Genomic DNA, 26,248 nt, shown 5'->3' on the forward strand with positions numbered 1-26,248 from the left:
CTATTTGAATGCAGTTGTATATTTAGTTTAGCAGCGTAAAAAACTCTTCATATTCAGCAATTAAACTTTTTAACGTAACTAACTTGGAAAAAAAATGAACGAAACGAACATCTTGGCAGCAATTAAATTTACAGCTAAATAGCATTAACTTCAAATACCATTTTAGTATGAAGCCAACTTCTGAGATAGTACTGCAAAAAATTATCATCGTTCGAACGTATTTTGTTGCGTGAGAGTCTGACGTCTTTTCGTTCAGAGATTTTTGATGCTAGATGCTTTATATTGCGTGTTGCAGAGTGACCTGCGCCTCCCATGCAGAAAAAAATATGAACAAATCTAATTTTTGATTTTTATTCACGTCGTAATATTTCTACGCTTTCTTCTTTTCGACATGAATTGAAAATCAGATAAAACATTTTGACCCCGAATATAGTTTTGCCTGATCTTGAATCCAAAATTCAATTTTCTTCGACTTCAAGTCCGACTTTGTCATCAGTGGCAGTAGACTTCGCTATCCAGCAACCCAATTGATGGCTCAAATTGGGTTGCATACGTAATGCATTAAATTTGCCAAAGTTTCTATAATTTCATTCTGCCATATATGGGTAAACACCGTTTTACATTGGTGGGCATGCACTAGTTTGAGTCTTTCCCCCACAAGGGCGAGCAACAACTCTCTTCTTTATGAGGGTATGGAATGCACAATACGTCGCGGATCTCCGATTTTGTAAACGAAAAATGTACCATTCCAATTGCATTTTGATGCCTTCCAACAACCTGACTTTGTCGTCTGGTAAACTGCGATGTGTATCCCTCGTGCATGTTTCAATGAATCTAAATCTAGTGCTGCTTTGGTTTTGCGTAATCATATCATGTACACCGCAAATTTTCATAAGATCTTCATTTGTAGGACGCTCGACAAAAGCGATTGGCACGGCGTACTCAGTTTCGTTTTACGTTGACTCCTTCATGTTGAGTCCACCCTTTTGAGTTGGCAACGCAACAAGCGTAGGTATTTGCTGACGGCCGAGTCGAAAAGCGATGTCAAATTTATTAAGTTTTTTCTCTGAGTCCATTTTTCTCTGTCTTTTTCTCTGCCATGTAGTTGCTAGGAAAGATTAACGCGAATCATTACTGTCAACAACTTCTCACAAAAACACGGCAGTCATCTTTAATATCGACACCAGCTTCACCCTAAAGTTTTGCAAGCTGTAGAGTTCGCGTTCTCCAAAAACACAACAGCCATCTTTAATATCGACACCAGCTTCACCCTAAAATTTTGCAAGCTGTAGAGTTTGCGTTCTCCTTTACAATCAATTGGGGTTTTGGATCTTTTTTAAGGGATAAAGAATTCCAACCACGATCGGATAATTCCCTGAAGCCTTCAGCGCGTTCCTTGAGGTTCCTACCTCACTATAATTGTCTACGTGCCACCGTTGCGTGACACATTTCCCGTACTATCGTAGGAGCTGGAGATTTTGTATGGATTCCGCAACGCAAGTACGCGAGAAAAACTTCCTTGACGGATTTTACCTAGAAATTTTAACATGGTTTTTCTCACTAAAAAACAAGTTTTCTCAATCTAATTAAGCAACTAACCAAAATAAACAATACTTTTGAGAGAAAAATTTTAACAATTTCGATACGTGAATCAAAAATTTTCAAAGAAACAATTCAGCAGAGAGGGAAGTTAACATCATGAGAACGAAAGAAGTAGCGCCTGAAATAGGTGTAGAAATTAAAAGTTAAACGTAAGTTGCACAAGTTGAACTAAATTGAAATTATCTATTAAGAACTCTTTTTATCTAGTATTTGACAAATTGCTCAGTTTATAAAAAAACTGACCAGATTGAAAGTGTTTTTAAATCTACAAAAAATAGCAATTTATCGGTGCGGGTCATTTGTCACTGAATCTGTCAAATTGTCAGAACTCCCAAAATATCTGCCACTTCTGTGGATTCAATTGTGCTAATTCCTGCGCTAATGACAACGCGCCAATTTGCACTCCTTGATTTACGGCTGGTAGCTACTTTTGGAGAACTGATGAAGAAGAAACGTCTGAACTTGGTAAAGGTAACTCTGGTAGTGCGGGTGGTGCCTACGTATTTGTTGAGGCATTGTACAACGCAGGAAAAAATTGTATCTTTGGAAATCTGACTCATACAGCGCGTGCTATATTGGAGCGGCTAGAGCTTATCCACTTCCTGGTTCGCCCATCTTTCGCTTCTCCCGTTTGTCAAATTGAGCCTTCGAATAACTTCTTTGATATGGCTTTGTAATTTCTCCTCATTTTTTCCTATACTCTTGAACCAAGTCAGTCCACTTAGAGGTGTTCGTCGATACTCTTGTCGACCTAATTTTGCGACATCATTAGTGCGCACCGTGAGAGCTGCCTTTCCGGGTTATTGAATTTTAGTTTTCATAGGTGTTGGTCATAATTACAGCGCAGCCTGATTATAGCACCACGAAAAGTACTACTAGGTTCCTCATTGAAGGTGAATGTTCCTAATTTTTCCGGGCTAGTCACAGTTTTACTTCCCAGGTAGTGGAGTAGGGCGGCAAACGCGATTTGATTTCGCGAATCGGGATTCGCCACATTTTCTTCTTTCCTTTGCTTCGCGTTTTGCTCCTGTCATTCCCTTTTGGTTTTTGCATCGCTCCGATTTTAATCAACACACTTGTTGTCAGAAAAAATTGCTTCAGGTGCAAATGTAAACTCGTCTAAAATACAATTAATAACACTTTTGAAAGTGAAGTTCTCACTATAGGTGTAGTACATATTATGCGTAGCATTATATACGGTTGCTTCGAAAAGCGAAATCTTTGTGGTCTTTTGTTTGAGTTGTTGCACTTGGGATATAACAGATTTGAGTGCTTGTTTCATGCTGAAGGAATGTTAGATTCTATTTCATATTTAACATGCTCAAGTCGGCGTTTAATTGTTTGAATTAATCGTTTTTCTAGGCCTATAGCGCGATGGTTATTTCCTAGTACTTCAATGATTTCCATAATTTTGCGATTCCAGAAAATTTTGTATGTTATTGCCAATCACACATTTTGCTTGCTCGGGGAGTAGTCTCTACCGGAAACCTTGGTTTTGGACATACATGCAAGAATTTTATCTACATTAGAACCAATTGTTTTTTTTTCGAATAGTTCTGCCGTAGGACTTTTTGAAGATCTGTCTATTTCAGTTAAAAAGAATTTTTTTCTTTTTTCATCAAAAATGTGTTCGACAAAGTTTATTCGGAATTCCTGATTTGGTTCAGAACATGATACATGTAACGGAAGTTGCAGAGCAAGTGTAATTGATTTTAATTTCTTACCAAGAGGGGTGCAAGATTTGCACTTCACTTTTTTTACGATCAGTTTCGCTTGATTTAGGGTCACCAGCAAAACGTGAAGATACAGATCAGTTCCCACGTTTCAGGAAGAATTATTTGTACATTGCAAACGTCCATATCTCGCATAGCATTTTAAATGTCAATTTTCATGTCCATTTTGTACATGGCACGTTGTCATATGAAATTTAGTTTGATATTAATCAGTCCATCCGGTTTGTAAGCCGGCTTTTACGTGATTTTGATGGAGGGAGGTTCATTCAGTTTGGAAATCAAAGTGCTGTAGTCCCTTATTACGGTGAATTTTTTCGTATAGATTGTTTTTAAAATTTTCAGTTAGCCAGACTACGCTAGCTAATTTTACATTATTAACGCTGCATTTTTTATCGCAAGAATTTAGAAAACGAGATGCAGATGATAAAGGTTTCCATTCTTCAATAGTAAGTTCAAAAGGTGCCTCGAGGGCCGCTCCCAGTCCGGAACGCGAAGTTTCTCATTGTCTCGATTGTCGGGTTACCGGGACCGTTTTCTATTGCATTTCCAATGCGCTTGTCTTCCAAAAATACTGTGAATTTTTTCGGTCCAGATAAGGAAAAAACCATTGCCGACATGTATGTTTGACCATAAAATTTAATTTTTCAAAGTGTATGCGGTCATCTCGTAAATGATAATAATAATAATAAACTCAATCTGTGAGCAGGATTATATTTAATTCAGTAAACGTTTTCTTTAAGTCTATTGTAAAGCAATATTCAGTTTTTTGCGATGCCGGATCACTAATTTCTTGTGATTGGGAATCGATTAGTGCTTCAAAGTTTGACAATTGGGTTTTATGTTTCCATAGAAATTTTAGAATCAAGCGCTAGTTTAATTGTCTCTTTTTTGGTAACCACGATTGTAGATATGAAACTCTGATCCAATCAACTTGTAAACCTGTTTCTATGTGTTTTTCGTGAAATAGTTTCATTAACTCTTTATTAACTTTTTTTATTAGAGCTCTGCGAATAGATGAGAATTCTGCCTTTTTTGGTGTTTTGTTTGAAAATTATTTTTGAACGTGTTAAATGAGTCTCTTAACGTTCAATGTGGGTAATAAGATTTGTGAAAGTCTTTGCCAAGATTATTTTGTGCCATGATATTGTTAAGTGATTTACTTGAAATGGGAAGTGACGAAAACCGTGCCAAATCTAAGCTTAACTTGTCAAAGAGGTCCTTACTAATGAAGAGTTCATGAATATTTTGATACCAGAGTGGTTTCCGCCTCCGAATTGTTCCAAGCATTTCTGAAAGTTGTGGTACAAATTTTTCCCTGGATGGGGTCTGGAAGACGATTCCAGTGTTGACTAGAACTTTCATCGCTATTTTCCCATAGTTGTATTTGATTAATATAATTTATTGCATGATACCGTTGATACACTATTGAGTGAGTTTTCTGGTGGAGTGTCATCTTCAATCGCATTGACAGATCTGTTGTTAGTGTTTTCCGGCTGTTATTTTATTGTCGTCGTTGTCTTCTGCATTCGTTTGCAAAACGATTAGAAAATACTCACTTATTGTATTCATCAGGCAAAAGGCTTTTGTATGGTCAGGGCACTAATTAGATTTAAAAAGATTCTACAGTCTTTATTTAATGTTTTCTTTGTATCTCTAAGTCAATCAGATTTTTAATGAAGATATCCCGGACCAATTCATTTCCTTGTTCTCAAAAATGCCATACTTTCAAGTACAGCCAGTGCTTTCAAGATAACACTCAAATCTTCTAGAATTTCCTCTTTAATTATTTGTAATCAGGAGAACATGTCTATCAACTTTGAAGCTGCAGGAACATATGAAATCCTCCTTCGTGGAATTCCACAGTCCTATTCCTGATTTTCGTAAAATTTTTCATAACTTCTCTGCTTTATGTAGAAGAGGGCGCGCCGCGTTGGGTGATAAATTTGAGCCAAGTTGGGGATAAATTTGTTCACGGGTTGAACAGAGCCAAGAACCGAACTGAGCTTTTAAAGTGTTCTTGGCGACTCAAGTGACCAAATAGCAGAAGGTTTGCAATTTTGGGCCAAAATGACTTTTTTTAAATACGGTACTCTAGACAATAACCTCATTTCTTAGCAAAATGACCTTTGGGAAGGTTGATTTGAATATTTGAAACATAATTTATGTGATCTTCTTCAAATCGTTCACTTACAATCAATATGTCATTCGAAAAACAATATGAATTTTTTCGGTCCAATTGAGTAAAAATTCATTGCTTTCTGGAAATCGGCCGGCTGTATGTGAGACCATAAGATTGCGTTGTAAAATTGTATGTACAGGTCATCTCGTCAATAATATTCAAGAATTGAAACTTTTAGCTGAGTACAGGTTTAATTTTAATTCGCTGTATGCTTACTTTTAATCTATGGTAGAGAAATAGTTATTTTTTTGAACTCTAGTTTGTTGTGATTGCGAATTGATTAACGCTTCAGTTTTTGGTATTTGGTTTTGTTGTTGCCATGTACTTCAATATCATCTTCAGAATCTAGAACCGGTTTGAATATCTTTTATTACCCTAACTCCCACAGATTGGAGATATAAAACTATCATCCGAGAAACTTGTCAACTTTTCAATGGGTTGTTAGTGAAACCATTTTGCTAATTCTTTATTACTTTTTCGTCATTGGACCCATGCGTTTTGATTAGAATTCTGCGTCTTTTTGATGTTTCGTTTGAAAAGTATTTTAAAATTTTGAACGCGCTAAGCGAGCCTTTCAATCTCCAATAGGGGTAATAGGATTTGAAAAATCCTTTGACACGCTGATTTTGACTGAGGACCTGTTCTGTGATATTGTTGATTGATTTGCTTGAATGGGAAATTTATGAAAACCGTGCCAAAGCTAAGCTCAATCTAAGGAAGAGGTCTCCAGCAATCAAGTGTTTAGGAATAATGTTACACCAGGCTGATTTCAGCTTCCTATATGTTCCAAACATTACTGAAAATGTGGTACATGTTTTCCTTTGGATGCGGATTGGTTGATGCCTGAATATGTTTCTGTGGTTGGTTGGTTTTGAGCCAGACAACGTGAGATGAGATGATCATTACTTGCAATGCGAGTGACTCATTCAAAATACTGCAAATACTCCCAGAGTCGACTAGTAGTGTTATTGCTACTTCGCAATATCAAACGGCGCGTTTATGTTTTGATGTTTTCCACACTGTCGTATATTACAGTCACCATACTTGTATTTGATTCAAATAAATTATTGTATGATACTGTTTTTACAACATCGACTGAGTTTTTTTGGTAGAATCTGATCCTCAAGCTCATTTTTCGTTATTCTTTATGGCTGTCAATTTGCTGTCGTCGGGGTTTTAAACACGCGTTTTCAAAATGGTTGGAAAATCTGCAATTATTGTTTCCATCGAGCGATACGCTTTTTGTATGGCCAAGGCTCTAATTAGGTCCACAGTTTTTTACTTAGATGACACGGTTAGAAAAGTTCTTCGGAGGTGTTAGAAAAGTTCTTCGAAGTTTAGTCTCTAGGGCGAGTAACTGACTGACAGTTGACAGCAAGCTTGCCAGTTGGCATCAGTGTGTTATTTTGGATTCCACTTTGTTGTTGCATTTAATTCCCAAGTTCCATTTTGATCTCTAAAGCAAGTGATTTCCGAAGTTTTGTTGTCTCTATTTAGTTTTCTTTTTGTATCTCTGTGTCAATCAGATGTTTTATGAGGACATCTCGGACCAATGTCATTTCTTTGCCTGTTCTTTCACTATACCAAGCAATTCTTCTACTTTTTCCTCATTAATTATTTTTAAATAGGAAAACATGTCTATCAAATGTGAAGTTGCCGGGACGTATGAGTTCGTCCTCCATGAGATTCCACAGTTCTTTTTAAATTTCGGTAATTGTTTTCTTAATTTTTTCGCTTTATTTGGAAGAGGGCGCATTGCGTGACCAATTCGAGCCAGATTTTGGGGGAACGTTACTTGTAATTTGAACGGAGCTAAGAACTGAACGGACCTGGCGGCTCAAGTGACAAAATAGCTGAGGTCTTGCTTTCCAGGCTCAGTTTGTAAAAAGGTAGTCTAGCCAGTCACTTCTTGACTCAGCAAAGTGATCATTGCGAAGGTTAATCCAAAAATTGTCATCATGTAATCGTTTAAGACATGCAAAAGCATAATTTAAGTGATCTTTTTCCGAGTCTTTATCCAAAATCGAGAGATCATCCAAAGAACAACATGATGTTTTTAGTCGAATTAAGCTGTAAGCCATTGCTTTCTGAATTTTGGGTGTCATGTCTCTAAAACAAAATCCTGCTTTAAAACGGTAGGTACCTGTCATCCCGCAAATTTTAATTCTAATGTTGCAATATTTAGCAGTGTAAAGTTTGATTCACTACACTGTGGTGGAAGAATATTTAGTTTTCACTTCATGGTAGTTTTTAAACCATTTAGTTTTACACTATGGCAGAGAAATAAATTCCATGGTAAAAAATTTCCATGGTAAAAAATTTCTTTAGATCCCGGGTCGAGGTTTTTGGTTAAATTTTTGTAAGAAATGCGGTGAATGTGGTGAATTTTTTTGAGAATTGCGGTGATTGCGGTGAATGCGGTGGAAATAAATATTTCACCGCATTTCTTACAAAATTCACCGCATTTCTTACAAAATTTCACCGCATCAAATTTTGTGGCGTCATGAAGACGTCCCAATCAATCTCTTTAATCAATCTCCCATGTTCTTACAATCACTATTTTATGCCACTTTTTTCATCATATCATAGAAATCCTTACAATTTCCCCTTTAGTTGTTTTATAATCAAGAAAACATTACAGACACGATTACAGACTTCTAGAGCAGTGAAACTATCAACTAGAGTATGCGAATTCTCACAGTTGAATGTACGTCTTCACGATAATTAGATACAATAGTGAGACTGTTTTTTGCGCCGTTACCCAAGGTTTCCTACTATAGTTTCCATCTTTAGTTGCGTCTTTCTTGCTTTTCGTTAGCTTTCGCACTGGTCAGAAGATCATTTTTTGTCTTGTCATGTATAGTTTCAAGTGCTATTATCTTTGGCTAGTAGAATGAGCTTGTACTGCCTCCTCCACTTTTTCCAACCTTTTATCCCAAAAACTATCAATTCCCAATGGTGTTCATTTTTTTGTTTGCTCGCTGAGCCATCTCGTATGTGATGAAGATTTTTTATCGATTTTGAGACGCAAGAATGCGAGAGAAATTTTTGTGATGGATTCGCCTGACGAAATAAAATTGGCTTTTCTCACTAAGATTTGAGAAGGAGTTTTATCTTGAAAAGCAAAACTTAAGAGAAAGAAACTTTGGTTTCTATGATACATAAACAAATTATGATCAGTATAGCACAGAGCGGGATGTTAACATTAAGTAAACAATTGATTTAGCGCCTGAAACAATTAAAAATTGAAGGGTTAATCTTAATTTGCACAAATCGAACTAATTTAAAATTGTTAATTAAGAAATCATGTGCTCTATTATATGACACATATATTACCACTGCAATAGGACCTCGCTGCCTTTTTTGAGACTGCAATTAAGCGCTACCTTAAAGTTGGTCAAACAGGGCTTTGTATAAAGGTTGAGCGACATGTTGAGCTAATTGAGATGGAGGCAATATGATGCACTTTTGTCTTTTATTAGGTGTATTGCCTCATTTTTGAGAGCATCAGATTTAGACCGTTTGAACGTATAGCAATATCTCAGAGTCTGGTCAAGGCAGAGTTGTTTTTTTAATTGCCGTTGCGCTGAGGTTTTTCAATTATAGAGGGGTCGATAGGATTTGTATCTAACAGTCGGAAGTTAAAATAATGGTCTGGATTGGATTCAAAGAGTTGTGGGTGTCAAATTCAGTTTTCCGTTGATCAAATCCTTGAGTGGGATGTTGTCTGATTTGAGCTCTCCTGTCAGGCCTTGCTTTCAATTTTTTTCTTATCCCCAAGAATTACTAAATTGTCTCAGGTTGACAATGTCGATGCCTCCTGGGGGGATCGTTTGGTGCTCGGTTGGGGGGCGTCGACTTGCCTTCTTTCGGATTTTTCTACTCTGTTCTTTGATGTTTCAAAACCTTAGTCCTCAAAATTACCTTAATTACATTGTTGTCACGTGCCCCTTTGGTTTCAAATTTCTTGTGTTATGAATCAATGTTTGTTAGTTTACAAGGATTATGACAATTTTGCGGTAAAATAATTAGCGCCAATCAATAAGAAGATTATCGATGTCGATAACATTCTCGGGGCCTGCCTTACCTAACCTGGTTGGATTGGTTTCGGGAAAACATGTGCTAATCTCACAGCTGGGCGGGTTAGAAGACCTAGAGTGGTTTTTACTTCACAAGATCTAGCAGTTTGGTCGGGGCCGGTGAACGTCCTTGTCACGCGTCCTAGGGGCCAAATTCCTCTGGGAGTCCACTCTTCCAGTACCCAAACAATATCGTTGACTTCAAGCTTTGATTCTGGGTTGGTCCACTTCCTTCGGGTGTTCAGGGTAGGCAAGTATTCTCGGACCAGCTTCTTCCATATTGCTTCCAATCGTTGTCTGATTTGCGTCCAACTTTTCGTCTTCAGTGAAGGGTTCTCATTGAACACACAGGCTGGTATGTTAGGGAAAATTCGACCAATAAGGAAATGATTTGGGGTTAGTGGATCTTCGTCTTCGTTGTCGCTTCTGACGTGGGTCAAGGGGCGTGCATTAACTAAGCATTCTGCTTCTGCGACAATGGTTGTGAAGACGTCCCAAGTCAATTTGGCAGAACCCAAGTTCAGAAGAAGAGCTCGTTTTACTATCTGTACGAGCCTCTCCCACACGCCTCCAAAGTGAGGAGCAGATGGAGGGTTGAGGCGCCAGTCAACTGACTGGTTCAACAAGTTGTTCTTGATAAAGTCGTGGTCCAACTGCAGATTTTGTCTTCTGATTTGTTTTCTGGCTCCCAGGAAGTTGCTTCCGTTATCACTGAGTAAGAGCCGTGGTTGTCCCCGTCGAGCAATGAATCTGCGGATGGCTGTCATACAAGCTGATGTTGTCAGATCTTCTGTCACTTCCAAGTGTACTGCTCGAGTCACTAAGCAGTTGAAAAGACAGATATAGGCCTTCTCTTCTTTGCCTCTTTGAATAACGGTGAAGGGCCCAATATAATCAAGTCCTACATTCGTGAAGGTTACGGGTGATTCGATTTCTGAAAATCGGGCATCAGGCAGATCTGCCATAGGTGGCTGAAGACCTTGTCCTTTAAAACGTCTACATTCAAAGCACTTGTATGAAATGCTGCGTAAGGAGTCTCTTAGGCCAAAAACATAGTAACTTTGCTGTACAAAGTTTTTGACATACTCTGTTCCAAAGTGCATGCAGATTTCATGGCACTTCCCCAGGAAAAGTCGGGCGATTGATTCCTTTGCGTTAAGGACAATTGGATGCTTTGTGTTATATCCCAAAGTACTTCTCTTTGTTCTGCCACCAACTCTTAAAATATTATCCTTCAGAAAGAGTGAGAGTGGCAGAAGTTTGTCTTTTGATGGCAAATTCTTGTTTTTATTCAAGAGAGCGATTGAGGGACCGAATGAATTCTGCTGAGATACTTGAATAAGGTGGTTCCTGGCGTTTTCGACATCGTTGATGTTGAGTGCTCTTTTGGATTTAGTTCGCAAGATTTCGATGAACCGAAACACTTGGGCTGTTGCTTTTAGCAACTTCGTCCATTTTGAGAAATTTTTTGCTGCATGCGCTGGTTGAAATGTTTGTCGCGCCATTGTGGTGTTTGTCATCTCGGTGTTGAGAAAAGTGCTTCAGCTTTCTTTCGGTTTGATAAAAATTGCTGGTGGGCTTAGCCAATGCTCTTTAATGTCAGCAGGAAGAATACCTCGAGAAACGTGATCGGCTGGACTGCTTTTCCCACTGATATGTCTCCAGCTGCTGGTTGGCGATTGACTTTGAATTTCGCTTACTCGGTTGCCCACGAAAACTTTAAGTTTTTCTGAGTTTTTGATCCAAGCCAGGACAGCCATGCTGTCACACCAAAATGTGGTATCTTTGAACTCTATAGTATGGTGTTTCTTGATGAAGTGAGCTAAACGGGTTCCAAGGACGGCGGCTTGAAGTTCGAGTTTTGGGATACTTAGCTGCTTGATTGGAGCAACTTTGGCTTTGCTCATTAGGAAACTACAAGATACGCCGTTTTCAGAGATAATTCGGGCATAGGCAACGGCACCATAGGCTAGTTGAGAAACATCCGTAAAAACGTGTAGTTCATAGGCTTTTCTGGTCGCTACGTCTAGTGATAGGCAGCGAGGGATTTCAATTGGGGGAGAGCACATGTTATTGTCTATCCATGTTTGAATTGATTTAATCTTCTTCTTTGGCAGGCTGTCATCCCATGCTATACCTTCTTTCCATATCTCTTGTAGTATAATTTTCAGAGTAATGATTACGGGCGCTATAATCCCAAATGGGTCAAAAAGGCATGCGATTAGAGATAGTAGTTTTCGAACAGTGTAATTCTCTGCGTTGGTTTCAAATTTTGACGGTTTCTGATGGAAAAGTTTGTCAGTTGATTTATTTCATTGAACACCAAGTACGCGGTGACAATCCTCGCTATTTTCTTCACCATCGCTGACATTGTCTATGGCTGTTTGCTCATTGGAGACAAACTTTGTCAAGTTAAAGCCGGCTCTCATGAGGGTTTTCTTCAGCGACACTGCGGCTTCTTGTGCAATCTCCACCGTTTCGAAGGAATGTACAAAATCGTCCATGTAAAAACTATTTTTAACAAGATTTTGAATCGTTTGGTTCGGCGCAAAATCTGCTGCCTTTTTCTGGAGGACAAAAATAGCTGTTGATGGTGAGCATCGAGCGCCAAAAATGAGACGGGTGTACTGGAATTGCTTCACACTGTGATTGGTGGGCCAGAGAAATCTCATTGAAGGCTGGTCTTTCTCAATTATACCTACTTGCATAAACATCGCCTCATTATCGGCGCTGACTGCAACTGGATTTTCTCTGAAACGAAGCAGGAGACCAACCAGATTGTTGATCAGGTCTGGGCCTGTCAAAAGGTTACTGTTCAGAGAATTCCCTTTAAAAACAGATGCAGCATTTGAAAGTCGCCGTACCTTTCCAGGCTTATTGGGGTTGGTGAATGGGTGATGTGGTAGGTACCATACGCGGCTAGGGGCGATGCTGGAGAAAATAACTGGCTTGACATATCCCTTATCGATGTCTGTATCGAGTGTCTTCTGATACATCTCTTTCAGCAGCTGATCTTTGCTTAGTTTCTTTTCGAGGCTTTGAATTTGTGCCTTGGCTACAGTATAGTTGTTCTCCAAATTTACTTTTTCTTTCCAGAGCAGACCGATCTCGTACCTCTCGCCTGTGTGACGCACTGTATCATTCAGTATTTTAAGTGCTCTGGTGTCATCTTTTGACAAAGGCCATTCATTTTCATTTTCCGTTCCCGATGAACCTATCTTCCAGAAGCTGGCTATATAATCTGCCAGAGGATCTTCATTTGTTGTGAGCGTCAATTCTCTGTCGAATGCTTCATAGCTAAGAGAAAGGAAGTTGGTTCTTTGTTGTTCCTCATGGCCGAATTTGATTGGACCAGTTATAGTCCAGCCTAACAGATCTCTGATTGCAAATGGCGTGTTTTTGGGTCCCTGTAAAAACTCTCTTTCGAGGATGTACTGTTTTGCGTCAATTCCAAGTAATACTTGGATGCGATTGTTTTCCAGTTGGGGAAAACTGATGTGTTGCAAATGGGGATGTTTCCTGCAAACATCATTCAGTTCTGAAACGGGGGCATCATCAAAAGGCCAATTGTTAATTGAATAAACGTAATTCAAGCGAAACAGTGGTTTGTTGCTGTTAAAGGGTCCAATATCAAGTTGTACAAGTTTGGCTTCCATTGAGGAATCACCAAAGGCTGTCGAAACGATCAGAGTTGATTCTAGGCTCGTTCGTGCTGCATTGAGTTTGGTTACCATGGGATCGCAAACATAAGATATCGTGCTGCAGCTGTCAAGTAAAGCATAACATTCGCATGTTTCGTTGGGACCGTAAAGTTTAATGGGAACCATTGGAAGCTGATTTCTAATTTTTCGAGGGAAAACTGGCGTGTAGTTTGGTGATTTCGTTTCTTTGCTGATCTCGTCAAAGGACTCGCATAGTGGTAATTCGTGTTGAGTAGCGTTTGTTTTTTGCTGTGAGACGTATTTGTTGTCATGTAGCATTGAGTGGTGTTTCCCTGAACAATGTCTGCAGGAAACTTTCGATGGACATGTTTTTGCGTTATGGGTTGAGCTAAGACAATTGTAGCAAAGAAAATTCTTCTTGACTTCAGCATTACGTCCAGACGGTGACATTTGCAGAAATTTTGGACACTTCCCTATGTAATGGTCTCCTTGATCGACCGAACAGTTTGTACTTCTGTTTTGTTGAGACTCGTGTTTCTTTGGATTGAATGGTTTGTGAACAAAACTACTGTTGTTGCTTTCAAATGTTTTTGCTCTGTTAGCGTTGATGTGATGATGTTCGTTTGCGTTCGGGTTATTATTGTTCGGGTTTTGGTTGTGGTGGTTCTTGTTGTAGCCCGATTGGCTAAATTTTTGGTTTCCGTTTCTTTCTTTGTGCCTGAAATCAGATTTATGGTTAAATTTACCTCTATTGCGGTCGTTCTTGTCGTGATTTCCATTGTTCGTTTCGTTGCTGGAAAGGCTGTTGTCCTGTAGATGTTCACAGGCTCTGGCCTGTTTATCCATCCACATCGAGAGGTCTTCCAATCCTGGAAATGGCCTTCCATTGTCGACTAGGTGTTCACTCCATTTCATTTTCAATGACCATGGTAGCTTATCTCGGGCGATCCGGACTAATTAGGTAGAATTCAAGTCTGCGTAAAAACCATGTGCATTAAATGTCTGGACTAGTTTTCTCAAGAAAGAAGCGTAGCTTATCAATGTTGCGTGATCGCTTGCTTGTGGTCTCTGCCACAGTTCGAGTTCTTTGGTGAGGGCGGCGACAGCGCGTTGAGGATTTCCAAAGCGTCTTTCAAGTTCCGATAAGGCATCATGATAGAATCCGGGTTTAAAGAGATATCCCGAAATGGCTTCTCTTGCTGGTCCAACCACCAATGTTTGCAGGAGCTCATTCTTTCATTGTCAGTGATGTCACGGTTTTGATGAATAGCTGAGGAAAACATGCAGGACCATTCATTCCACTTCAGTGGGTCTCCGTCGAACTTTTGTATTCGTATGTCTGGCAGCTTCACTGAGCGATAGTTGTTTCGAAAGAATGGCTGATGATGATAGCTGTCGGAGTATTGTGGACGCGCAGTTTGCTGATTAGCATTATTTCCATTGTGGATTGGATGTTGGTGACCATTTACATTTTCCGAAGAGGGTTGTTGACGGTTTGTACAGTTATTAGGTTGAACATATTGTTCACGTGTCGTTGGCAGTTGCTGATGGAGGCCTGGTGGATGTATCATCTGCTGAGTTGCAGGGGGTACGAAACCCTCTTGGCAGTAATTTTGGTTTATTGAGGCCTTTTGGTGGTTTTGGCCAAGACTTTCAGGCCAATTATTTACGACGCTAAGTGAGTTGAGCGAGTCTTTTTCCTTCCACTTTGTGAGATGCTGTGTGCTGTGGCTCGGTTGAAAATGTGTATGGCTTTGCGCAGGAAGGATGTTTTGCGCAACGCGATGATGAATTAAAGGACCATTTGCTTCGGGGTTCATAATTGAAAAACCCTGGTTGCTGCTGAGGCTGCCGATTGGTTGCAAATAGCTACAATGCTGATTTATATCAGGAGTTGATAATGGGATTGATGTAGAAAGTTGGGTTGAACCGATTTGTTGAGGATTTGCATTGCTATTGGCGTGTGATATTGTTGAGAGTTCTCTTAATTGGCATGCAACGTTTTGACTTTCTTGTAAGCTCGCCACCACCTCTGTGATTCCACGGCCCTCTTTCGGTAGGAGACAAGGTTCTGGTGTCTTTTGACGGAATATGTTATAGGATTTTCGTTGTTGCTGACTATTCAGACAATTCTGCGTCTTAGTTTGTAGCATTTTCTGCCTAGAAGGCAAGTATATTCCCTCAGGGTTTCGTGTGTAGTTGGGCTGCACGTCGTTGTTTCTTAGGTTATTAGGAACAATGGAAATGGGATTTTCGGTTGTCCAATTATGATCACCAGATCCGTCTAGATGATTTACATCGTTGTTATCAGATTCATCTTCTAGTGAAATGACGTTCTGACTTGGGAGAGCTGTTTGTGGGTCAAAATCTGCTTCTCCACCCGTGCATGCGCCCAATTTTGGTATGCTTCTGTTCCGCAAATTGTATTTGCCAATCGTTGTTGTTGTTGTTTCAGTTTCTTTGGTTTGGATTTTCGTTCCTCCTGAGGATTCAGCAGTGTCTTTCGAAGAAAGGAGTGTGTTGTTTTGGTTGTCAACATGCCTGCTTCCAGTGGTTTTTTGCTGATTTTTCCTCGAAGTGCTTGAAAGAGCTGACATTCGACTTCTAAGTGATGATCTGCTACTTGCTCTGGAGGTTTCTTTTCTCATCGAAATTTCGTGTTGCTTGACAATTTGCATTATTTCAATTTTCATTGTAGTTAGCTTCTCTACCTCTTCAAGAAGTTCCAAGACTTGACTGCTTTCGGACTGGGCCATTACCTCCACGATTTTTTCTGTTTGTTCGACATTTCGGATGAATTCCTGAAACGTCTGAGAAACTATTTCTGAATCAAGATTGTCTGATATTTGCCTCCTTATTTCACTCTCAAGCAGTTGCGCGTTTTTAAAGCGTGGGTGGAAAAACTTGACAGTGCTATTTATGCTTTGCTTGCTATTTCCGAATTTTGATTTCTTTGTTAGTGTTGTCTTCATTTTTGTTGCTCTTTATATGTTTTGGTCTGTTTGAGGGGTAAGTTCGTCAATTTAGAATTCTTAATCCAATAATCTAGGATGTTATTGGGGGCTTAAGGGGATAAATTGCTGACCTTAGGGGGTTGATATATGTCAATTTGGATGACGTTGGTGGATACACGGATAATTTTGTGGCGAATTTTGGGGTGAGCTTGGAGGGCACCTTGCGTTTCTTCGAGGGTTGAGTGAGATCAACTTGAGTGAACTCGTGGGCTCTTTGAAGAGCTTTGGATGGCCCTAAGTGGACTCTGGGTGACCTTTGGGGTGCTTTGGGTGATCTTAGTTGGTATTTTGGGTGACTTTCGGGGGCCCTTTTGCCCTTGGGGGGTAATCTTGGTGACCTTTTGGGCACTTTGTGTGACCTTTGTGGGCACTTTTTGGTGACCTTGGGGCACTCTGGGTGACCTTTGGGGCACTTCCGGTGACCTTGGGGGGGGGGGACTCTGGGCGACGTTGAGGGCCTTTTTGTGACCATGGGGGGCACTCTGGTTGACCTTTGGGGAACTTTGTGTGACCTTTGGGGGCACTTCGGGTGACCTTTGGGCACTTTGTGTGACCTTAGGGGGCACTCTGGGTGACCTTTGGGACACTTTTGGTGTCCTTGGGGGGGCCTTTGAGCGACGTTGGGGGGCCTTTTTGTGACCTTGGGGGGCACTCTTGGTGACCTTTGGGGCACTTTTGATGACCTTGGGGGCACTTTGGGTGACCTTTGGGGCACTCTGGGTGACCTTTGGGACACTTTTGGTGACCTTGGGGGGCCTTTGAGCGACGTTGGGGGGCCTTTTTGTGACCTTGGGGGGCACTCTTGGTGACCTTTGGGGCACTTTTGGTGACCTTGGGGGGGCCTTTGGGCGACGTTGGGGGGCCTTTTTGTGACCTTGGGGGGCACTCTGGTTGCCCTTTGGGGAACTTTGTGTGACCTTTTGGGGCACTTCGGGTGACCTTTGGGGCACTTTTGGTGACCTTGGGGGGCCTTTGAGCGAAGTTGGGGGGCCTTTTGTGACCTTGGGGGGCACTCTTGGTGACCTTTGGGGCACTTTTGGTGACCTTGGGGGGGCCTTTGAGCGACGTTGGGGGGCCTTTTTGTGACCTTGGGGGGCACTCTTGGTGACCTTTGGGGCACTTTTGATGACCTTGGGGGGCACTTTCGGTGACCCTTGGGGCACTTTGTGTGACCTTGGGGGGCACTCTGGGTGACCTTTGGGACACTTTTGGTGACCTTGGGGGGGCCTTTGAGCGACGTTGGGGGGCCTTTTTGTGACCTTGGGGGGCACTCTTGGTGACCTTTGGGGCACTTTTGATGACCTTGGGGGGCACTTTGGGTGACCTTTGGGGCACTTTGTGTGACCTTGGGGGGCACTCTGGGTGACCTTTGGGACACTTTTGGTGACCTTGGGGGGCCTTTGAGCGACGTTGGGGGGCCTTTTTGTGACCTTGGGGGGCACTCTTGGTGACCTTTGGGGCACTTTTGGTGACCTTGGGGGCCTTTGGGCGACGTTGGGGGGCCTTTTTGTGACCTTAGGGGGCACTCTGGTTGACCTTTGGGGAACTTTGTGTGACCTTTGGGGGCACTTCGGGTGACCTTTGGGGCACTTTGTGTGACCTTAGGGGGCACTCTGATTGACCTTTGGGGAACTTTGTGTGACCTTTGGGGGCACTTCGGGTGACCTTTGGGACACTTTTGGTGACCTTGGGGGCCTTTGAGCGACGTTGGCGGGCCTTTTTGTGACCTTGGGGGCACTCTTGGTGACCTTGGGGCACTTTTGGTGACCTTGGGGGGGGCTTTGAGCGACGTTGGGGGGCATTTTTGTGACCTTGGGGGCACTCTTGGTGACCTTTGGGGCACTTTTGATGACCTTGGGGGGCACTTTGGGTGACCTTTGGGGCACTTTTGGTGACCTTGGGGGGGCCTTTGAGCGACGTTGGGGAGCCTTTTTGTGACCTTGGGGGCACTCTTGGTGACCGTTGGGGCACTTTTGATGACCTTGGGGGACACTCTGGGTGACCTTTGGGACACTTTTGGTGACCTTGGGGGGCCTTTGAGCGACGTTGGGGGCCGTTTTGTGACCTTGGGGGGCACTCTGGTTGACCTTTGGGGAACTTTGTGTGACCTTTGGGGGCACTTCGGGTGACCTTTGGGACACTTTTGGTGACCTTGGGGGGCCTTTGAGCGACGTTGGGGGGCCTTTTTGTGACCTTGGGGGCACTCTTGGTGACCTTTGGGGCACTTTTTGTGACCTTGGGGGGGCCTTTGAGCGACGTTGGGGGGCCTTTTTGTGACCTTGGGGGCACTCTTGGTGACCTTTGGGGCACTTTTGATGACCTTGGGGGGCACTTTGGGTGACCTTTGGGGCACTTTGTGTGACCTTGGGGGGCACTCTGGGTGACCTTTTGGACACTTTTGGTGACCTTGGGGGGCCTTTGAGCGACGTTGGGGGGCCTTTTTGTGACCTTGGGGGGCACTCTTGGTGAACTTTGGGGCACTTTTGGTGACCTTGGGGGGCCTTTGAGCGACGTTGGGGGGCCTTTTTGTGACCTTGGGGGGCACTCTTGGTGACCTTTGGGGCACTTTTGATGACCTTTGGGGGCACTTTGGGTGACCTTTGGGGCACTTTGTGTGACCTTGGGGGGCACTCTGGGTGATCTTTGGGACACTTTTGGTGACCTTGGGGGGGCCTTTGAGCGACGTTGGGGGGCCTTTTTGTGACCTTGGGGGGCACTCTTGATGACCTTTGGGGCACTTTTGATGACCTTGGGGGGGGGGGGCTTTGAGCGACGTTGGGGGGCCTTTTTGTGACCTTGGGGGGCACTCTTGGTGACCTTTGGGGCACTTTTGATGACCTTGGGGGGGCACTTTGGGTGACCTTTGGGGCACTTTGTGTGACCTTGGGGGGCCTTTGAGCGACGTTGGGGGGCCTTTTTGTGACCTTGGGGGGCACTCTTCGTGACCTTTGGGGCACTTTTGTTGACCTTGCGGGGGTCCTTTGAGGGACGTTGGAGGGCCTTTTTGTGACCTTGGGGGGCACTCTGGGTGACCTTTGGGACACTTTTGGTGACCTTGGGGGGCCTTTGAGCGACGTTGGGGGGCCTTTTTGTGACCTTGGGGGGCACTCGTGGTGACCTTTGGGGCACTTTTGATGACCTTGGGGGGCACTTTCGGTGACCTTTGGGGCACTTTGTGTGACCTTGGGGGGCACTCTGGGTGACCTTTGGGACACCTTTGGTGACCTTGGGGGGGTGCCTTTGAGCGACGTTGGGGTGCCTTTTTGTGACCTTGGGGGCACTCTTGGTGACCGTTTGGGGCACTTTTGATGACCTTGGGGGGCACTTTGTGTGACCTTGGGGGGCACTCTGGGTGACCTTTGGGACACTTTTGGTGACCTTGGGGGGCCTTTGAGCGACGTTGGGGGGCCTTTTTGTGACCTTGGGGGGCACTCTTGGTGACCTTTGGGGCACTTTTGGTGACCTTGGGGGGCCTTTGTGCGACGTTGGGGGGCCTTTTTGTGACCTTGGGGGGCACTCTGGTTGACCTCTTGGGAACTTTGTGTGACCTTAGGGGGCACTCTTGGTGACCTTTGGGACACTTTTAGTGACCTTGGGGGGGCCTTTGAGCGACGTTGGGGGCCTTTTTGTGACCTTGGGGGGCACTCTTGGTGACCTTTGGGGCACTTTTGGTGACCTTTGGGGGCCTTTGAGCGACGTTGGGGGGCCTTTTTGTGACCTTGGGGGGCACTCTTGGTGACCTTTGGGGCACTTTTGATGACCTTGGGGGGCACTTCGGGTGACCTTTGGGGCACTTTGTGTGACCTTAGGGGGCACTCTTGGTGACCTTTGGGGCACTTTTGATGACCTTGGGGGGCACTTTGGGTGACCTTTGGGGCACTTTGTGTGACCTTGGGGGCACTCTGGGTGACCTTTGGGACACTTTTGGTGACCTTGGGGGGGGGGCTTTGAGCAACGTTGGGGGGCCTTTTTGTGACCTTGGGGGGCACTCTTGGTGACCTTTGGGGCACTTTTGATGAGCTTGGGGGGGCACTTTGGGTGACCTTTGGGACACTTTTGGTGACCTTGGGGGGCCTTTGAGCGACGTTGGGGGGCCTTTTTGTGACCTTGGGGGGCACTCTTGGTGACCTTTGGGGCACTTTTGATGACCTTGGGGGCACTTTGGGTGACCTTTGGGGCACTTTGTGTGACCTTGGGGGGGCCTTTGGGCGACTTTTAAGCACTTTGTGTGACCTTGGGGGGCACTCTGGGTGACCTTTGGGGGCACTTTGTGTGACCTTTGGGGACCGAAGGTCGGCTGCTGGTGACTGGTTCTACAGGCGGAAAGATTACCTCGGCTGGTTGCGGCTGCACAGATGTCCGATTGGCCGGATTGCACTGGCTGGCTGCTGAGGTGGTGTAGATGTTAACTACGGCTTGGATAATCCACTGGCTGAACGATGAAGTCGGCTGGTTGAGACTGCAGAGATGTCCGGTTGGTCGGGTTGCACTGATTGGCTGCTGGGTTGGTGTAGATGTCGACTACGGCTTGGATGTTCCACTGGTGGAACAATGAAGTCGTGGTTGAGGCTGCAGAGATGTCCGGTTGGCCGGATTGCACTGGCTGGATGCTGGGTTGGTGTAGATGTTGACTGCGGCTTGGATGTTCCATTGGCGGAACGATGAAGTCGGCTGGTTGAGGCTGTAGAGATGTCCGGTTGGCCGGATTGCACTGGCTGGCTGCTGGGTTGGTGTAGATGTTGACTGCGGCTTGGATGTTCCACTGGTGGAACAATGAAGTCGGCTGGTTGAGGCTGCAGAGATGTCCGGTTGGTCGGGTTGCACTGGTTGGCTGCTGGGTTGGTGTAGATGTCGACTACGGCTTGGATGTTCCACTGGTGGAACAATGAAGTCGGCTGGTTGAGGCTGCAGAGATGTCCGGTTGGCCGGATTGCACTGGCTGGCTGCTGGGTTGGTGTAGATGTTGACTGCGGCTTGGATGTTCCACTGGCGGAACGATGAAGTCGGCTGGTTGAGGCTGTAGAGATGTCCGGTTGGCCGGATTGCACTGGCTGGCTGCTGGGTTGGTGTAGATGTTGACTGCGGCCTGGATGTTCCACTGGCGGAACGATGAAGTCGGCTGGTTGAGCCTGTAGAGATGTCCGGTTGGCCGGATTGCACTGGCTCTCTGCTGGGTTGTTGTAGATGTTGACTGCGGCTTGGTTGTTCCACTGGCGGAACGATGAAGTCGGCTGGTTGAGGCTGTAGAGATGTCCGGTTGGCCGGATTGCACTGGCTGGCTGCTGGGTTGGTGTAGATGTCTACTACGGCTTGGATGTTCCACTGGTGGAACAATGAAGTCGGCTGGTTGAGGCTGTAGAGATGTCCGGTTGGCTGGATTGCACTGGCTGTCTGCTGGGTTGTTGTAGATGTTGACTGCGACTTGGATGTTCCACTGGCGGAACGATGAAGTCGGCTGGTTGAGGCTGTAGAGATGTCCGGTTGGCCGGATTGCACTGACTGGCTGCTGGGTTAATGTAATCTTTGCAAAAGTTTCACCGGACCCGAATTTTATAATATAACAATTTGAACTGCTAATAATTTTAACAATCGCTTAGTTGAGATCCTGTTTTTTTTTTCAAAAAAAGGAGAAATCCTGAGTTATAGTTCCGCAAACCCTGTTGATAATTAGTGACTACGCCTCTTCAGGGAGGGGGGGTGTCATTTGCCCCGAGAATCAATAAATGGAGTGATATAAAAAATATATAAGTTCTCAAAGCTTATCTGATTTGTCATTTCTTCTCACAGAACACCTGCACGAGACACTTCCAGAATGCAATTTCAACTTTTGTCCAATTCCAACATTCCACGTATTTCTTTTTCAATGTAGCTTCCTTTCCACCCTCTTTAGCATTTGTGTTGACCAACTTGTCCACAGAGGAGGTTGCTCTGCTCTTCGGGTTGGATCTGTTCGTTTGAAGCGCCAAATGACAATGTCGATGCCTCCTGGGGGGATCGTTTGGTGCTCGGTTGGGGGGCGTCGACTTGCCTTCTTTCGGATTTTTCTACTCTGTTCTTTGATGTTTCAAAACCTTAGTCCTCAAAATTACCTTAATTACATTGTTGTCACGTGCCCCTTTGGTTTCAAATTTCTTGTGTTATGAATCAATGTTTGTTAGTTTACAAGGATTATGACAATTTTGCTGTAAAATAATTAGCGCCAATCAATAAGAAGATTATCGATGTCGATAACACAGGTCATCAAACTAAATTGTTTCAGGCCGCTAAGAAATCATTTACAAAGCTTGTTTTAAGTGGTTACAATTTCAAGGAAAATTTTTTCGTGTTGATGTTTACACCACTGATGAAGCCACCTTGTTAGCCTTTTGTTCAGAGTCCTGTCCTTTATAGATTTCGCGTGAGGAAAAATTGCTGCGACTTTGTTTGAATAGCCCGCATTTTTTGCCTTTTCAGCAAAAGGTTTCAAACATTTGTCAAAAAAGTTGCTTAATTTTTGTCACGTTTCATTTTGTTCAGCACAATGAAGTTTCCTCTTTAATGACCAACTTCCTTATAAGTTTGCTCAATCTGTTCTTCGATGTTGCGGAGGAAATCTTTCATATCATCAGATAGAATTTTGTTGCTCGGCAAGGAGTTTTGGGTTGATTGTAGTGTAGTGTACTTCAAACGATTTTCAAATGAGGACGTTGAGGAGCGAATAAACGTTTAAATGGGCCAGTTCTCCTTGGGTTTTGGGTATCAATTGAAAGACGTGGAGGTTGAGAGAGTGGATAGCTGTTAAAGCTTAGGTGCAGCTATCTAAAAGAGTTGCCTCGAGTACAGCCGTCACGAAGCTGTTTTCAAAAATTAGAAAGTTTTCTGGGTTCTCTCCTAAAAGTTTTCAACTTGAATGCCCAGGTTCCAGAAAATTTGATTGGGAGCTCCGAAACGAAGATTTCAATCAGAAGATTTTTGGAACGCTACATATGTTTTATTGTGTTATTGCTTATTATTCGTAGATACTTGTTAGGTTTGTCCAAAATTAAGCTGTGGTTTAGAAAACGTTTTGTTCAGGTAATGAGTCGAGAGGAGATCTTGGATGATGATCTCTTTGTGCATCGAAAATGTGCCAGATTGCAAATGTAAGCTTCTTTTTGCCTTTAACTAGCTTTTGATAGCTGATGTAAAACTAAGAACCAAAGAAAAATTTTTTAGATCTGAAAACAGTTGTCATTAATCCCTAGTTCAATATTTTCTAATTGTTTTTTTAGTTTTGATAAAAAGAGCGACGAGTACTCTCATTTCGGTAACCAAAAATGGTTTAAAAAGTTTATTAATACTTAGTTGGGAAATCAATTCTTATTTTTTAGGCTTGAGCTCCTACTGTCTTTTTTGTATGTTTTCTTTTCTGAAATTTGATTCGGAAGTTTCGGCTATTTTTATGCTAAAATCGTCTATTCCGTTTTAATTATAAGCAGTTTTATTGTTGAATGTTAAATCCTGCAAATCAATAGTTTTTTCGTACTAAATGGACTCAACTGTTATTCTTATTTTTCTCTATTCAAATTTACTTTATGACTTTTAAATTATGATCTCGATTTGTTGGCACTTTGTGATATATGTTACTTTGCTAAACAGTCAATTTTATCTCAGATTCTCGCAGTCTTGTCTAGGCAGAGCCGGCTTTCTTTATTGCCGCTGCGCTGAATTTTTTCAATTATAGAGGGGTCGATAGGATTTGTATCTAACAGTTGGAAGTGATAATAATGGTCTTGATTTGAGCTCTCCTTGTTTTCGTTTTTTGTTTGCCTCCATAAACTACTTAATCGTTTCAGGTCATCTTGCTTTCCATTAGGAAATCATTTGCAAAACTTGTTAAAGCGTACGTTGAGCCCTCCAAAAGTGTTGCTTCGAATACAGCTTTTACGAAGCTGTTTTCAAAGTTTAAAATGTTTACTGGGTTCTCTCCAAGAAATTTTCAACTTGAATGCCCAGGTTCCACAAAATTTGATTGCCAGATTCAAAGCAAGATTGCAATCAGAAGACATTTTAAACGCTACATCTGTTTTTTTTGTGTTATTGCTTCTTCTTAGTAGATACCTGTTGGATTTTTCCATCTATTAGCTTTGGCTTAGAAAACGATTTGTAGAGGTACTAAATTGAGCGCAAATCCTGGAAGATGATCTTTTATGCGAAGAAACATATGCCAAATGGAAATTGTAAGCTTCATTTCGGCCTTTAATTAGCTTTTGATTGCTGATGTAATAGAAAAAATCAATAAAAAATTTTAAAGATCCAAAAACAGATGTCTTTAACCCCTAGTTCAATTACTTTTCTAATTGTGAGATCAATTTTTTTTAGCTTTGATAATAAACAGCGTCGACTACTCTCACTGGTAACAGAAATGGGTTAAAAAAATTTATTAACACTTAATTGGGACATCAATTCTTATTTTTTAGGCTTCAGCTCCTACTGCCTTTTTAGTATGTTTTCTTTTCTGAAATTTGATCCGAAAGTTTTAACTGTTTTTATGCTAAAATCCTCGAATTTGTTTTACTTATCAGCAGTTTTATTGTTGATTATTAAAACCTGCAAATCATTAGTTATTTTCCTACAAATTTGTTTCAACTGTTCTTCTGATTTTTCTCTATTCAAATTTACTTTTTCAGTTTTAAGTTTTGACCTGATTTGTTGACACTTTGTGATATATGTTATTTTGCTAAACAGTCAATTTTATCTCCGATTCTCACATACTGGTCTAGGCAGAAACGGCTTTCTTTATTGCTTTTGCGCTGAGGTTTTTCATTTATAGAGGGGTCGATAAGATTTGTATCTATCAGTTGGAAGTGAAAATATTGGTCTGGGTTAGATTCAAAGAGTGATGGAAGTCAAACTCAGTTTTGCATTGATTTAGTCCTTCACTGAGTTAAACTCTGATTTGTACTCTCCTGACAGACCTTGTTTTCAATTTTTTTCTTGTCTCCATAAACTACTATTTTGTTTTAGGTCATCCTGCTTTCCATTAGGAAATTATTTAAAACTTGTTAAAGCGTACGTGGAGCCATCCAAAAGTGTTGCTTCGAATACAGCTTTTACGAAGCTGTTTGCAAAGTTTAAAATGTTTACTTGGTTCTCTCCAAGAAGTTTTCAACTTGAATGCCTAGGTTCTACAAAACTTAATTGCCAGATTCAAAACCAAGACTGCAATCAGAAGAAATTTTAAACAATACATCTGTTTTATTGTGTTATTGCTTAATATTCGTAGATACTTAATAGATTTGTTCATTAATAAGCTGTTGTTTAGAAAACGTTTTGTTCAGGTATTGAGTCGAGCGGAGATCCTGGGAGATAATGTCTTTCGGCAACGAAAATGTGCCAGATTGCAAATTAAGCTTTTTTTGCCTTTAACTAGTTTTTGATAGCTGATCTAAAACTAAAAACGAAAAAAAAAAATATTTAGATCTAAAAACAGTTGTCGTTAATCCCTAGCTCAATTTCCTTTCTAATTTTTTTTAGTTTTGATTAAAAGAGCGACGAGTACTCTCATTTCGGTAACAAAAAATGGTTTAAAAAATTTATTAATACTTAGTTTGGGAAATCAATTCTGATTTTTTAGGCTTCAGCTCCTACTGTCTTTTTTGTATGTTTTCTTTTCTGAAATTTGATTTGGAAGTTTTGACTATTTTTATGTTAAAATCGTCTGTTCCGTTTTAATTATCAGCAGTTTTATTATTGAATGTTAAAACCTGCAAATCATTAGTTTTTTCGTACTAAATGGTCTCAACAGTTATTCTGATTTTTCTCTATTCAAATTTACTTTATGACTTTTAAATTATGATCTCGATTTGTTGGCACTTTGTGATATATGTTACTTCGCTGAACAGTCAATGTTATCTCAGGTTCTCACAGTCTGGTCTATGCAGAGCCGGCTTTCTTTATTGCCGCTGCGCTGAGGTTTTTCAATTATAGAGGGTTCGATAGGATTTGTATCTAACAGTTG

The 26,248-nt window shown here is 42.2% G+C and overlaps 2 protein-coding genes across 2 annotated transcripts in view; both read right to left on the minus strand.

The window, feature by feature from the left end:
* The window catches only part of LOC142342778 (transmembrane protein 65-like), a 205,615-nt gene that overhangs the window by 38,157 nt on the left and 141,210 nt on the right, over positions 1 to 26,248 (minus strand). The window lies entirely within an intron of this gene.
* Positions 11,906 to 14,170, minus strand: LOC142343009 (uncharacterized). Its single transcript, XM_075394691.1, has one exon. The coding sequence runs from the start codon at positions 14,168 to 14,170 to the stop codon at positions 11,906 to 11,908; it is 2,265 nt and encodes a 754-aa protein (XP_075250806.1).

Source organism: Convolutriloba macropyga, chromosome 7 (genome assembly GCF_964194025.1).
Source record: "Convolutriloba macropyga chromosome 7, txConMacr16.3, whole genome shotgun sequence".
Classification (NCBI taxonomy): Eukaryota; Metazoa; Xenacoelomorpha; order Acoela; family Convolutidae; genus Convolutriloba; species Convolutriloba macropyga.

Coding starts and splice junctions, on each gene's coding strand:
- LOC142343009 (XM_075394691.1), bottom strand. CDS start 14,170: ATGAAATGGAGTGAACACCTAGTCGACAATGGAAGGCCATTTCCAGGA.